This window comes from Neolamprologus brichardi, chromosome 7 (genome assembly GCF_056152115.1).
Source record: "Neolamprologus brichardi isolate AB-2024 chromosome 7, ASM5615211v1, whole genome shotgun sequence".
NCBI lineage: Eukaryota > Metazoa > Chordata > Actinopteri > Cichliformes > Cichlidae > Neolamprologus > Neolamprologus brichardi.
This window is the reverse complement of record NC_142110.1, coordinates 28,798,318-28,813,876: the sequence shown is the minus strand read 5'-3', so window position 1 is coordinate 28,813,876 and position 15,559 is coordinate 28,798,318. Positions and strand designations below refer to the sequence as shown.

The 15,559-nt window shown below is 41.1% G+C and overlaps 1 protein-coding gene and 1 long non-coding RNA gene across 2 annotated transcripts; both read left to right on the top strand.

Moving 5' to 3' along the window:
• Positions 1–4,006: 4,006 nt before the first annotated feature.
• On the top strand, positions 4,007–8,956 carry ppp1r3b (protein phosphatase 1, regulatory subunit 3B). The gene is made up of 2 exons (XM_006782165.3): positions 4,007–4,150; positions 7,910–8,956. The coding sequence occupies exons 1-2, from the start codon at positions 4,128–4,130 to the stop codon at positions 8,781–8,783; spliced, it is 897 nt and encodes a 298-aa protein (XP_006782228.2). The 5' UTR covers positions 4,007–4,127; the 3' UTR covers positions 8,784–8,956.
• Positions 8,957–13,821: 4,865 nt separating this feature from the next.
• LOC102791641 (uncharacterized) lies at positions 13,822–15,004 on the top strand. The gene is made up of 3 exons (XR_015719274.1): positions 13,822–13,919; positions 14,065–14,091; positions 14,866–15,004. It is a non-coding gene; the product is annotated as an uncharacterized LOC102791641 (long non-coding RNA).
• Positions 15,005–15,559: the final 555 nt, after the last annotated feature.

Sequence of the window (15,559 nt, the reverse complement as noted above, 5' to 3'; positions counted from 1 at the left end):
TAGGCCTTCTTGTAATCAATCCAGGCAGTGCACAGGTTGGTCAGTCTGGTCTTGCAGTCTCAGCTGACTGTTCTGTCTACCAGTAGCTGGTGTTTTGCACCTCTGGTATTCTTGCCAATTCCTTTCTGTGTCCCGCTCATGTATTGACCCATGTGACCCAGGAGCTTCCAAGTAGTACTGAGGCAGGTTATTGGTCGGTAGTTGGAGGGGACTGGTCCCTTCTTGGGGTCCTTGGGGATCAGGACCGTCCGACCTTCGGTTAGCCATTCCGGGTGTCCCTCGTTAACTAGCAGCTGGTTCATTTGTGCTGCCAGACGCTCGTGGAGTGCAGTCAGCTTCTTTAGCCAGTAGGCGTGAACCATGTTGGGCCCTGGTGCTGTCAAACTCTTCATACTGGAGACCCTTTCTTGGATATCTGCCACTGTGATGGTTACTGGACCCTGTTCAGGGAGGTCGCTATGGTCTGCCCTCAGATCCACTAGCCACTGAGCATTGCCGTTATGGGTTGCGTCCTTCTCCCATATGCTCTTCCAGTATTGCTCCGTCTCCAGCCTTGGTGGTGCTGTTCTCTTATTATTATTGTTCCCTTGCCACTGAGAGTACACCTTTGCTTAAGAGTACACCTTTGCTATATATATATATATACTGTACATACAAGTTGCACAGGGACAATACTCTTTTTATTTTCAGGATCACTGCCAACAAAATCTCTTCTGACCAGTTGAGATCACAGAAACAAACTGCTATAACTTAACATGACATCGCACATAAATGTTTAAATATTACATGCAGTAAACAAATTTGCACTATTAGTCAAAATCATGTGAACACAATCAAATTTTTGTGTTCAGTCACTTTAATATTTATGTCTATTCACAGCAGATGTTGTTCTCTTTTGCTCTGTTTCTGACTTCATTTAAATTCTTCCACACCGAGAATAATTACTCTTATTATTCCAGCTCATATAGTGCTGATAAAAGACCCCTCCTCCCAACACACACACATGTCCAGCACAAACCGACTCTAAACTGGAAGTGATTGGGAAGCAGATGATGGATTTCTGTATGTTTTATAATTTATTCCCTGAACAGTAAACTCCATTTCATTTTCATCAGCTTCTGACTGAATCCACAGAGAGTTAGAAGCCTTAGAACACAGCGTGTTCAGCTGTGATCGACTGCCGTGATTAACATTTCACCTTTGTCACAGCACAGCTCGGTCTATTTTCAGGTCATGTGGTGCTGCGTTCAGGGTCCTTATCAGAGAGCAGAGAGCTTCTCTTTCTGCTCTTGAACCCCAGCGTTCAGTAGGTTGAGTTCTGAACAATTATTTACATGATACTGTGCCAGAACAGCAGCAGGTTGTTTCCTAACGAGGCTGGAAGGCCACCATTCGTGCTGACATCATTTCATGCTGCAGCTGCTGGAACACAAAGTATCTCTGCAGGGACGTCCTGCTGCTGTCTGAGGTGCTCTGCAAAGACTGTATTTGTGCTTTATGTGATGTTTGCAAAGATGCATAAAGAACAGAATTAATAAAGTTCATTTTTCAGCTGCGGATATCATTCAGAGCCACGCTGCAGACACCTCAGAAATCTATAAGAGTTTAATCTCATGCTTCAGGTGTTTTAGGTTAACGTGTACAGAGGGGAGAGTTTAAGGCTGATCCTGATTTTTTGAGCACTTTACTTTCGGTGTTAAATGTAGTTTAGGTTCAGTTTCATTTTCCTGTATTTGCTCAATTAAGTTTTTTTTTTAACATGAAGGGTTTAATTCAATTTTTTTTTACTAATTTTGGTCTTTGTGATTATTAGAATATGAAGATTATTTATCAGAGTTAATAAATAAAACAGGCATTAATTCAGTTTAATTCAGTGTTATTTATATTGCCCTAATTCACAACAACGTTCAGTCAATATGCTTTATATTATAACATAAAGACCAAAAAAGTGTGAATTAAAAGTATAAACACGAAATGTCAACAGTAGTAGTATTACTATATTTGCTATTTTAATATCTTCTTCTGATGGAATTAATTTAATAATAATAATCAGATAACTTTATCAACAACAACAACAAAAACACAAAAGGTTTAGTTTATAAAAACAAAGAAATTTACAGTCAAAGATGCCAAAAGTGATAATAGTTAATATTTAAAACCTTTAAATACGTGAAGATCCTCACTAAAGCTGCAAGAGCAGAGCAAGGGAAGGTGGAGGAGTTTAAATAGATGGGGTCAACCATTCAAAACAACAGGTGGTGTCTGAGAGTGGAGGCAGGGTGGAGTGGGTGGAGACAAGGGTCAGGGTGATTTGTGAGAGAGTGAAAGGGACGGTTTTGTAAAGTCATAAACTTCACCAGGAACTGTCTTCTCAGATAATCAATCAGCTGTTTAGATTAAAAAAAAATTAACAATAAGTAAAGATTATAATCTCAGAGCGGATGTGGTGATGTTTTCAGATCTCCTGTTTAATCACACCACCAATGCAAACTCCACGCACCTCACTGACAGCACTGAGGTGTAACCTGTGCCTGTGTGTGTTCCAGCTGTGCTTCATGTGCTAAGGTGAAGCACCAAAATAACACAGCCTGTTCTCTAACCTGGGATCGATTCCCGAATCAGAGCTGCTATTTACAAAGCTGTCAGCTGTTCAGCATCGGGAGGTTGTGGTTTCCTACAAAACACAAAGCACTGTTACATGGACACAAAGTGAGCTCATGTTAAAAGAAAATCAATATGAAAATGTCACGTGTGTGTTCATGTTTTTAGAAGAATTACAGAAAAAACATTCAGTGTGTCTGTGATGGGTGTAAAGGTCCAGCTGCACATGCAGCCCACAAGTGCTGCAGCAATGACCCCAAGACCGCCACTCATCCTAAACCCACAGATGCAAACAGAGGCAAAGAGACCCACAGACATTGCAGACACAGTTTGCTGTTACATGTCTCCAGCTGTCTCTTACAGATGTTATTATTTTTTTTATTCTTTATTTTTTTTATTCTTTATTTCAGATATATACAACAAGCCAATATATAAAGATATGTATTCTTGCATTTACATGTAGAAATACAAATATATATGTGTGTGTGTATGTGTACATGCACTCATGTATGTGGTCAGGTTAAAACAAAACAAAGATATATATACAGAATCTAAATGACATGAAATGTTATACATGTTCACACGTGTTTTGGCCCAGTGAAGACTTGAGTCTTTCCTCTTTTTTGTAAGCAGGTTTTGCGTCTCACTTTAGTTTCTTCTCACATAAATATACAAATTTTATTGCTCCTTTTTAAATTTTACACCAAAGAAAATCTGAAAAACAAACATGCACATATTGAAAACTTAAGAGTTTAAACTAAAGTTTTAAGTAGAACTACTTCACAGGCCTTAAGAGAAAACTGTTAAAATCACGAAAATATGAGCCTGAACTCTGTAAAACAGCTGCATCATATTTAATCCAGTTTGAGTTTTTTAGAGTTCTACGTCATAAGTTTAATTCCTCCCGAAAAATAGGTAGTAATAATAATAATAATAATAATAATAATAATAAATAAGTTTCACATAAAGAGATAAATAAATTGGAAAACAATGTCGGATGTAGCAAATATGATATAAATTATAAAATATACATGCAAATTAATATATTTTTAATGTATTTATTTATTCCAGGTATTTTTGTGAAGTTTTACCTTTACAGGGTTAATATTCATGCTTCCAGGTAGTAAGCGGATGATGTTTTATTTAATCTACATTTAATTTACTAAAACAGCACGAGGCGCTAAACTGGGCCCTACGAACCACGATAAATAACTCGATAAATAATTACGGCTTTCTGTCAATCTTCACACGGAGAGACGGCTCTGACAGCAGGGCGCCACGCCGCCGACCACTCCGTCAGTGCACTCTCTGATTGGCTGTGGACGCGTGTCCACGTGAAAGCGGCGTGGCCGTTTGAAGGCACGAGAAGAAGAAAAGCGGCTCACCGGTTTTAGTGTGAGCCGAGAGTTAGCGCCCGAGCAGAGGGCTGCTGCTGCTGCAGAATCCTCAGAGATCTAGGACAGAGACCCGGAACCAGGACCAGGGCACAGCGCGGTGACGGCACAACGGAACCGGACAGACCGCAAATGGTTCTCGGCAGCAGCTCCAGGTAAGACCGTGGTGCTGAACGCTGATGGTACTGAAGTTCTGGTGTGAACACTAGAGTCCAGAGCCTTAGAGGCCCGGTTAGGTTCTGATGACGTCATAAATGAAGCCTTTAAGAGGCTCTGGAGCCATCATGCAGTTACACTGGGAAGTAAAAGTTCAGATACAGCGAGTTTGTGTGTCTGCAGTTCTTTTTCATGATTGAGGTTAACAGTGTACTGCTTTGAACCAAACTCTTTAAGTTTCAAGTATTAATATTAATGGTTTTCAGTGTTTAAAGACTTAAGACTGCAGTTTATTTATCTTCTCTAACTCTGTAGAACAAAACTCAGACTGTTCATTTCTTTCTTCGTTCTTTTAATTTCTTCCTGTTTGCCTTAACCTGCCGGTTCTCTCATCAAACATCGATACGTACTCAGGTGTGTGTGTGTGTGTGTGTGTGTGTGTGTGTGTGTGTGTGTGTGTGTGTGTGTGTGTGTGTGTGTGTGTGACGTAGCGTGGGCCGCAGAAAGCTGTGGTTTTACAAACGTTTTCACGCTTTTGGTAAATGAATGAATGAAACCCACGGACATGGCGGAAGGTGACCACAACGTGGTGACCTGGAGGGTGTGTGACCTGTGGCACCATTTATCTCGCAAGACAGGGAAGTGTGACGAAACTTCCGCTACACCTGAAGGTGAAGCGTCAGAGTGAGTGTGCTGCTGGTGTTGACCTGAAGATAAATGTGTCTGTGGTGTGGAGCTCCTGCTGCTCAGGTGTTTTCACTGAAGTCCGTTTCACCTGATGAGCGGGGGCACCGTGAATGCAACTGTGTTAGTGTAGGTTTTAAGTTGGCGTTTTACTAGGTACACCTGTCCAGTCTGAGTTAAATACAACACGAAGAGACTGTTAAGGATTTATTTTTAGAAATTTAAAGTATTTTCAAGTATTTTTGGCAATTCAGCCATGTTTATCACAAACTCATAATTGAAGTTGATATTAGAGCAGGGTGATATGACCAAAAATATTTATCATGATATACTATGATATATTTGAAAATTTGTGATAACGATATAACTGACGATATAATTGACACTAGACAAAATACTTTACAACTCCACAACGTTATTAGTGCAAAAAAAACAATGTATTTTCACTTAAACAAGCTGCTGTTTTTTATGTGTATTGAAGTTATATAAAAATTTAACAGTGCAAATGCAAATTCCTTGCTGACAGTTTAACCAAAAGGCATTCCAGTGGAACTTAAAAAGAGGTTATACACACACAATACGGTAATATTATGTTGAAGCACAGTACGTATCACTCCGCGAGGCTCCTGCCTACAATCGCCGTAATGCTCCGACAATCCATCAAGCGGTGCGGGTTTGTAGCTTAGCAAATTCGTACTCATTTCGAGGTCAGTAAACACAACCAGAATTCATACATAAGGCACACGGGATTATAAGGGGCACTGTCGATTTTCAGAAAAATCAAAGGATTGATTTTAAGTGTGCCGTATTTTCCAAAAAACATGGTAATAACGACGGTCCGCTAGCATGCTCTACCAAAAAAAGAGCTTTGTTGTGTATCTGACGAACGAAAGCCAAACCAGTGCCACACCACTGAAGTTGCAGCATTTTTACAAACCAATTCTGGTTCATCCGTTTCATTCAACAATCCGCTTTCGCCCTTCTCATTCTCCGCCATGCTTTTTCCGCCATGTGCGTATGAAAACAAAGGCCCTGCGCCTTTTACCTGTATTCTATCACAATATTTCATTTTCTTATCGTTGCCCAACATTATACCGGTATTACCGTGAACGGTATAATATTGCCCAGCCCTAGTTGATATTAAATATTGTCATTCATTGTTTCTTATGTTGTACTTCTGTGTACATAGACTAGGGTGTCAGAATATTAGAAACACCTCAATAGTCTGTTAATATGCATCACATTCACAGTGTGATTGTTTACTAACAGTCGGTGACAAACACTAGTGTTACATTCGTTCACATCAGCCGATTATTCTCATGGCTAACTGATGTTGCTGTTTAACCGTCATGTTTGGAGGTTTAAAGGACACTTATAATTAAAGTGCTTCTGTGCTGCAGTCAGATTTAGAGGTAAGCAGATTGGAGGAAGCTAAAGTTTCCCTCCTGATGGATAACGTTTGTTTCACTGATGCTGGTTTGTAGATGCTCAGTTTTGTTTTCTTCTTTTACCTTAAGCTGTGCTACTGGAAAAGAAATTCTAATGCTGCTTTTGCATTTCTGTATTTTGAAAATATATCATGTTGTGATTCCATATCTCATCATCTGAAGTCTGCTCAGACTCTAAATGTTTTCCCATTAATGAAGGTCGCCAGCACAGACACCTGTGTACAGGTCGCCACCTGGATGACTGGCTGTATGTGACACCAGACTCTAAGTCAGTCACTTGGTCAAAGGTTTCTTCCTGTGTGTTTTAAAGACTTTAACAATGAGATGGTTTAGGTCACAGCTCCTGATTGAGGTGTCTGTCTGTGTGAGAAGGATCAGAATCCCATTGTTGTCCTGACGTGGATTAACGAGGGTCAGATTTACTGCAGGGGCTCAGGCAGATGAGCTCCACCTTTGTCTTCACTGACCTGATTAACTGTTTGTGCAGATAAGATATGCTGGATATTTACAGTCTTCACTGCTGTTGTCACTGTTTGCTTTGCTTCAGATGTTGTCAGACAGAAAATTTACTGGATGTGATATCAGAGACTCAAGAGAGAGACTCTGCTCCCCTCTTCCCAATATGGGCATAATTCATGACAGATATGAGGATTGTTGCTGTTATCTGTAGTTTACACCTGTTTCGTGTTTAGCCTGAAATTTTGACAATTTCACTTTTTTTTCTCTTTAAAAGAAATATATAAAATACATCAGTAAGTATGGCTTTTGAGTTTGAATCTTTACAGCATCGTCGGGTCAAATTTAGGAGCTTAGAACTGGTGTTTTTTTTTTTACTGCATCTTAATTATAATTTTTAAAAAGGGCTATTATCAGTTTGCAGTAAAATGTGGTCAAGTTGGAAATTACATGCACTACAATAATACAGCGATGAACTAACACATAGGAAACTCACATTAAAGACTTGTATTCAGAGCCTCAGGGACAGAACACACTGACACAGTTGCTGCAGGACTTAAACCGCTAAAGGAGCTTTTATACAGAAATCTAACCACTTACAGCATCGTGGGTCACCTGTTCCACAAACATGCATGACATACATTACCATACAATTACAGGTAAAATGTGGTGAAATCTGTAGTGGTCTCACCATGACACACTCTGTTCAATCTGCATATAAATGATTTGCACTCATTGATTTTCTTTATGTTCACTTTTGTTACAAAAAAATGATCATAAAGTTTAAACTTTTAAAATGTACTTTTTGAATATGATACAGACTGTGATGACATTCTTGTTGTGCTGAGAACTTTGTACTGTGACTTAATCACATCATTTACTGTAAATGATGGACTTGCACTGTTTTTCAGTTTGTCCATATGACTTAATTTGGATATTTGTCACCTGTAATAAAGTGAGAGTTTCTAATGTGGAGTGAGCAGCAAAAATTAAACCACTTATATTTCCATAGAAGAATCCAGGTTTATCTGCATTGATTGATCCCGTTGCTCTGTAACTAACGTCCTGGTGTTACAAAGAGCATACAGTTTGAGTCAGCTTTCAGTTTAATGATAAATATTAAAATGGAGTAAGATTATTTTAACAGAAGTGCTCTTTCCTGTGTTTCAGTGTTCTGTGCGTGCTTCCTCCAGAGCCCACCATGCCGATCGACATGACCCTGCCCCTGTACCTCTCCAAAGAGGACTTTTCCTACAGGAAGCCTCGGAAAACCTGTAAATCTGCTCTGAGGTTCCAGCACTCACACCTCCTCGATCAGTCCGAGCTCCAGGACGACAGATCCATGAGCGAAAACGGGACCAAAACCAAAAAGCGCGTAACCTTTGCCGACCACAAAGGCCTGGCTCTGACCCGGGTGAAGATGTTCTCTCCATTCAGTGACCCCATCGACATTCCCGTGAACATCCAGGAGCAGCTGAGCTCAGCTCTGTCACTCAAAGCCGAGGAGGACCGGCTGGTGCTGGGCTTCGCTCAGCCTGCTTCAGACTACCTGCTGTTCCGTCAGCGCTTGGAGGAGAACCTCGTCTGCCTCGAGCACTGCCTGTTGAAAGAGAAGGCGTTCGCAGGAACCGTCAAAGTCAGGAACATGTCTTTCGAGAAGTCAGTGAAGGTGCGTGTGACCTTTGACTCGTGGAAAAGCCACACGGATGTAGACTGTGTGTACATGAAGGACTCCTATCCCAGCCTGCACCACGACACCTTCTCCTTCGAAGTGTCTCTGTCCGGCGAGCTGAAGCCGCATGAGCGCATCGAGTTTGCCGTCTGCTACCAGGTGGATGGCTGCGAGCACTGGGACAGCAACCAAGGCAACAACTATAGCATCACGTGGTCCTTGATGAGGAGGGGCCATCAGCAGGCCTGGAGCAGGCCCTCCTTTAACTATGGGGTTCACTTCGACCGATATGGCAGCCCCACGTGTTCACACGGGATCTTCCCTGATTGGCCGGGCTATGCCGGATATGAGAACATCGGCCCGTACTACTGAGCGTGCTTGCTCTGTTTTTAAAGCACGCACTGCCATGCTGCACATACATGCAGAGTCACTTTTACAAACATGCATCTGTTAATGCCAATGCTGAATCACATTAGATTCACATCAGTGCTAAGGAGGGGGAGGGGTGAGGAAGTCTTCCAAGAGTGGATCTTTTTTTTGGGGGGGGGGGGGGGGGGGCTTTGTGGTTTTAGGTGATTCTTGGCTTTAAAACATGAACTTTAGAAATGCTTCAAAAATAGAAACGGTTCAGAAATTGCCAGAGAAACTTTGTGTGTTTGGGTTGTCTTCTGTTTTCTTACAATCTTCATCATGAAGTTATCTGCTTCACTAATCAAAAATTTAAAAAATAGGAAAAGGAAACAAAAAACTGAAGCAACTGAAACAAGTTTAAAGATGAAAACTAGAAGCTGCTTAACTTTAGGATGACTCAGATTTCCTGGGGGGGCTAATCTCAAGTGATGTGAGGGAGCATGTTTGAGGTCAGGTGGGCGGGGTCTCAGCTGCACCTTCTGGTAAGTTGGATGATTTAAAAGAATGATTTGTGAAAGGATGACCTGCCTGCAGATAATCATCAGTTTTATTTCTCACTGAATTAAGTCTTAATGACAGATTTTTGTCTGGGTGACAGAAATGAGCTGCTTTTAGAAGCTGACAGTCGGTGGGTGGTCTGACTGTGGGGTGGATGGCTGCAGCTTTAATGTTTCTGCTTTCTTTCACAGTAATGCAAAGATTTGCACATCAGTTTGCAGGAAAGTGCTTCTGACATCGGTCACTGATTAATTTAGCGTCTGCTAAGAGCAGCTGGTAAGGACAACATAATTTATTTTTTTAAGAAAGGTGACCTGGAAAATGTGATTTTTACCACCTGTGCTGTGATGAGTGATGTTCATGGATTAGTTCTCAAACTCTGTTTAAGCTACATGTTCATTTAGATGTGTGTAAGTGTGTGCATCGATTTCCTGTTTTTAAAAAGTATTTTTGTACGCACCGATCAGTGTTGGAGGGAATCGTGTGTCTGAAGTGAACAGTGTGTGTTAATGAGGGTTTTAAGGAAAGCCGGTGAATAAAGTTGAATGTTTAAAGTTGGTGTAATGTGACGGTGAAATGTTTTCTGTGGCAACAGCCTTCTGTCTTACCCCTGAGTGACAGAACAATAAAATGTGGATGTTTTTTAGCTGGAGTCTGGTTTATGTTTACACACACGCGCACACCTTTCCAAAGAGTTGATGACCTGCAGCTAAAGACATTCACTCAAATCTGAACAAAGAATCAGTGAAAAGTGAACAAAGTCTCACCTGGATTTTATATTTAAAAAAACAAACAAAATGCGTGTCAGCCTGCGTGATCTATAAAACAGTATTCAGCATCATGACCTAACAAGATGTTCAATGTCACGGGCGGGGAACCCCAGGCCTCAAGGATCGGTGTCCTGCAGGTTGTAGATATTACCCTTTCTTCAACATTTATTAAACATGGGACATGGAAGCTTCTCTGCATAGATGTCACAGTTGCATCATTACACAATGAAACCTCTGAAAGAGACGCTTCTGTTTTGCAAGCTTTCAGGTTAAGCTCTCACAGGTGTAAACAGCCATTCACACATTCCTGATGAAAGGTTATAACATCTGTGCAGGCCAGTCTCACCTCCTAGCACGTCTTGAAGGACCTCCTGGCAATTATTTTGGTAACTTTACCACAAAATAAGTTTTAATAAAGCAGTCAGGTGTTTGGTGGATACAGACAAGGAAAAGAAAATATAGGGTGTGCCATTTATATGAATACACCGTAATAACATTTGAATGGTTGGTGATATTAAAGTCCTGTTTGTGGCACATTAGGATATGTGAGGGGGCAAACTCCTTAAGATGGGTGGTGGCCATTTAGAAGTCGGCCATCTTAGATACAACTTTTGTTTTTTCAATAGGAAGAGGGCCATGTGACACATCAAACTTATTGGTAATGTCACAAGAAAAACAATGGTGTGCTTGGTTTCAGCGTGACTATATTCTTTCATGAGTTATTTACACGTTTCTCTTTGTTCACAGCCATTGACATGTCGAAGAGGTTAACATGTGAGGAGCGGATCGAAATTGTGTTGATATCTGGTGAATGCAGTAACCGGGTTATTGCAGCAGATTTCAATGCAAGACACCCTACGAGACCACCCATCTCCCATGCTACAGTCGGCAAACTGCTTGCTAAGTTTTGTGAAACTGGTTCAGTGTTGGATTTGCCAAAATGTGGACGCAAGAAAACTGTCACTAATGAAGAAACATCAGTGGCTGTCCTAGCTTCATTCAGCAAGAGCCCACAGCGTAGCACTCGCCGCATGTCACTGGAGAGTGGTATTAGTCGAACATCCCGTCGGCAGATATTAGCTACTCGCAAATGGCACCCTTACAAACTCCAGCTACTGCAGCATCTCAATGAGGATAACCCAGATCGGTGCACAGAATTTGCAGAATGGGCAAAATAAAAATTGGAACAGGACCCTCAGTTCACGCAGAAGATTTTGTTCAGTGATGAGGCAAACTTTTATGTGAATGGTGAAGTTAACAAACTATTGGTCTGACACTAACCCACATTAGATGGATCCCTCCAAGACTGCTGGACCAACAAAAGTGATGGTTTGGTGTGGTATATGGGGTACCATCTCTACTTTTAAGATTAGGCTTAAAACTTTCCTTTTTGCTAAAGCATATAGTTAGGGCTGGACCAGGTGACCCTGAATCCTCCCTTAGTTATGCTGCAATAGATGTAGGCTGCCGGGGGATTCCCATTGAGTTTTTCCTTTCCAGTCACCTTTCTCACTCACTATGTGTTAACAGACCTCTCTGTATTGAATCATATCTGTTATTAATCTCTGTCTCTCTTCCACAGCATGTCTTTTATCCTGTCTTCCTTCTCTCACCCCAACCGGTCGCAGCAGATGGCCGCCCCTCCCTGAGCCTGGTTCTGCCGGAGGTTTCTTCCTGTTAAAAGGGAGTTTTTCCTTCCCACTGTCGCCAAAGTGCTTGCTCATAGGGGGTCATATGATTGTTGGGTTTTTCTCTGTATCTATGAAGCGCCTTGAGGCGACTTTTGTTGTGATTTGGCGCTATATAAATAAAATTGAATTGAATTGAATTGAACGATAGTGGGTCCATTCTTCATCAATGGAAACCTCAAGGCCACTGGATATTTGAAATTGCTACATGATGATGTGTTTCCCTCTTTGTGCACTGAAGCTGGCTTTTCCTTGAGTTTTTCCAGCAAGATGGTGCACCACCACATTATGGGTGCCAGGTCCGAGCATTCCTAGATAAACAGTTTCCTGGAAAGTGGATTGGTCGTTGTGGGCCAGTTGAAAGGCCCCCAAGGTCTCCCGATCTGACCCCCTTAGACTTTTATCTTTGGGGTCATCTGAAGGCAATTGTCTATGGTGTGAAGATACGAGATGTGCAGCACCTGAAACTACGGATACTGGATGCCTGTGCTGGCTTTTCTCCTGCAGTGTTGCTATCAGTGTGTGAAGAGTGGGAGAAGAGGGTTACATTGACAATCCAACACAATGGGCAGCACATTGAACACATTTTATAAGTGGTCAAAAACTTGTAAATAATTCATGAAAGAATAAAGTTACGTTGAAACCAAGCACACCATTGTTTTTCTTGTGACATTACCAATAAGTTTGATGTGTCACATGGCCCTCTTCCTATTGAAAAAAACAAAAGTTGTATCCAAGATGGCCGACTTCTAAATGGCCACCATGGTCACCACCCATCTTGAGGAGTTTGCCCCCTCACATATACTAATGTGCCACAAACAGGACTTTAATATCACCAACCATTCCCATGTTATTACGGTGTATCCATATAAATGGCCCACCCTGTAGTTTCAGTAATCAGCTGATTTTTGGATGTCATGTGATGGGCATGTGGACAACCTTTAACCCGTCTGCTTGTACCATCCTCTCGTTATCGTGGCCCTGCAGTGTCCTTCAACTGGCCCTGCTGTGTTTGTTCTGCAGGTTCACTTACATAACCACACTGACCCAGGATCATAGCCAGCAGCTGCTCTTTGCATCTGCCACAAACATGCAAACTTGATCATGAGAGTCCTCTGAGGGGAACAACAAAGCTCTTAATAAGGGGTCATCCATCTTTCCCACAATCATCTTCTAGTCCTCCACTAAAACCACCTGCAGTCGTTTCCATTGCTTACAACTAAAAATCAAGAGGCTATAGTGTAAAGCATAAGTGTAAGGTTTACACCACAGAATAAGATTCATTCATTTCACCTGGTACTCAAAACTGTGGAGCAAACAGGTGTTATGTTACTGGTTCAGAATAACTGTTGTTGTTTTAGGCATGTTTGCACTTCAGTCAGCTCTCTCTAAGACAAACATTCACACATTAAGAGACATGAACATGAACAAACCTTCATTCAGTCATCAAGTCAGTAATTAAATCAGCAGATGTAAAAACGGTGACGTGCTTTCTGAGCCTCTAATGTGACCAAAATGTACAACTTCATGTTTGATCCAATAAGACTCAAAATAAGCATCTCAGAGAATAAATTCACCAGGAGAGGGTTTACTGACGTCACAGTGAGCAGCAGGATCATTTTTTCATGGGCTTTTGTACAATAAGGCTTCTTTAGAAAACCGGAGGAGTCGTCCCCTGCTGGACTTTACAATGAATAGCAGTCTAAGGCTTCAGTTTTCACTGACTAATAAAGCTTTTATTGGTTAAATTAAAAATATTAAAGTAAAGTAAAATGTTCCTGAGTGAAGACTGAAAGCATTTATCTGCTGTCTAACCAACGATGTGTTAGAATAAAAACCTTAGAAGGTTTAAAAATGAAATGAGTGTTTCAGTGTTGGGCTTTTTTCAGGTGGACTATGAACCTGCAGCTCAGATTAGACCATCTCATTTAAGGAAGAGCGTGTTCAGCTGAACTTTGAGCTGTCCCACCTTCAAGAAGGCGGAGTGGACCTTAAGCTCGATTCATATCACATCTTTACACGTAAGTGTGAATGAAGCAAACACAAACAGGTCACTTAAATATTCCAGCACAGGGCCGGGAACAAACCTTCATCCAGAACCAGCAGAGCATCCTGAAAGTGTCTTTACTCAAATACTACATGTAAGTACAAACTCTGAAGAACTGTAGCTTACTTTAGTCATTCAGTTTTATTCCATTTAATCTTCAGCATATTTACCTGCAGAGTCACATGCTGCCAAAAGTCTGCAGACTACTGACATTTATTTTCACAATTTATTTCTTACAGCTTTTGTTGCATTTGGATCCATTAAGGGTGAGTCAGCATGGTGCCCTCTCAGCAGTCATGTGTATATTCACTGCTGTATTAAAGAAGATGTGCACACGCTGAATTAGCTGGATGGATTTGAGAATGGATTCAGTAGATTTGGTTAGGAAGGTTTCTGACTTAGTAAAGTGACTCTGAAGTGTGTGTTTGAATTCTCTAAATACTAAAAGAAGGTTGCCTGGAGAAGTCAAAGCTCAGAGTGGGAGTTCTGGGTTCTGCAACAGGGGGCGCTGCTGCTCTGTTTGTGTGCAGCATTGAAGGCGCTGCTGTTGTTTCTTTAGGACAGCGGTCCCCAACCCCCGGGCCTCGGACTGGTACCGGTCCGTGAGTCGTTTGGTTGAGGCTCAGGTGTGAAATGTATGGTTTTCAGGGTTTGTATCGGTTTTCAGCATTATTTTGTTATCGTTTTTATCGTTAACTCGGTTTTCTTGGGTCTTTTCACGTGTGTTATGAATAAATCTTTTTTTTCGGTACCGGTACTAGTTTTATTTTGTTGTATTTATCCGCGACACCTTAAAGGCCGGTCCGTGAAAATATTGTCGGGCAAAAACCGGTCCGTGGCCATATCAGACCATATCAATCAACACATTTCCTTTATTAGAAAATAATAACAGATTATTTAGTTTATTTTTTGTTTTAAATCTTCTTTTAAAAAAAGGAACAGTAATATCATCACCTTCACCTGCTGCACCATTAAAAGTGATGAATATGACTGCAGCTGTAATTAGAAACAACAATAGATTTGACACTTGTTTCTCATAGAGCCCTGATCGATGTCAGCAGACTGCAACACAGTGGAAAACATTCACTTCAAAGGACTTCCAGAAAATGGAATCAAGAGTGAGGAAGAGTGGATGGAGCAGAGAACTTCCTACTACGTTTTCAAACATTTTAAAGACACTTCCTGACTCTGCATCTTCATTCATCCAAACGTTTAAAAGGATGTTGATGATAAAAAATAATAAAATAAGAAATGAATAAAATGAAAACAGACAGGGTGAATGAAAAGAAGGATGGTTTTGAATCTGTCATCATGCAAAGATCTAAAGACTGAAAACAAGGAGCTGAGCATTAACCTGCAGTCAGTGGGCTCCTTGTCAGGATCACAGTTTTGTGCTTCACCTTGAGCTGCTGGAGCTGTTGAGTTTAGACAAAGTGGATCAGTCAGACTGTCCACGTGTTCACCTGCAAAGAGATTTCAGTCTTTTTTTTTTTTTTTTAAACAGGGTTACTTATATCACTGTGCACATGAAAGCACACACATAAAAACCCAAAATGATTCGAAGTGCTGTGAAGAGCAGGCCAAAAAAAAGCTAGCTATATAACCCTAACCACAAAGAAATGCTGGCCAATCAAAAGCCTTCAAACAATGACTTCAAAAAAGGTTTCCGATCATCTTCATGTTGGCTGAATTTCTGCTTTCAGCGATTTAAAACGCATTTCCGTCAATGATGTG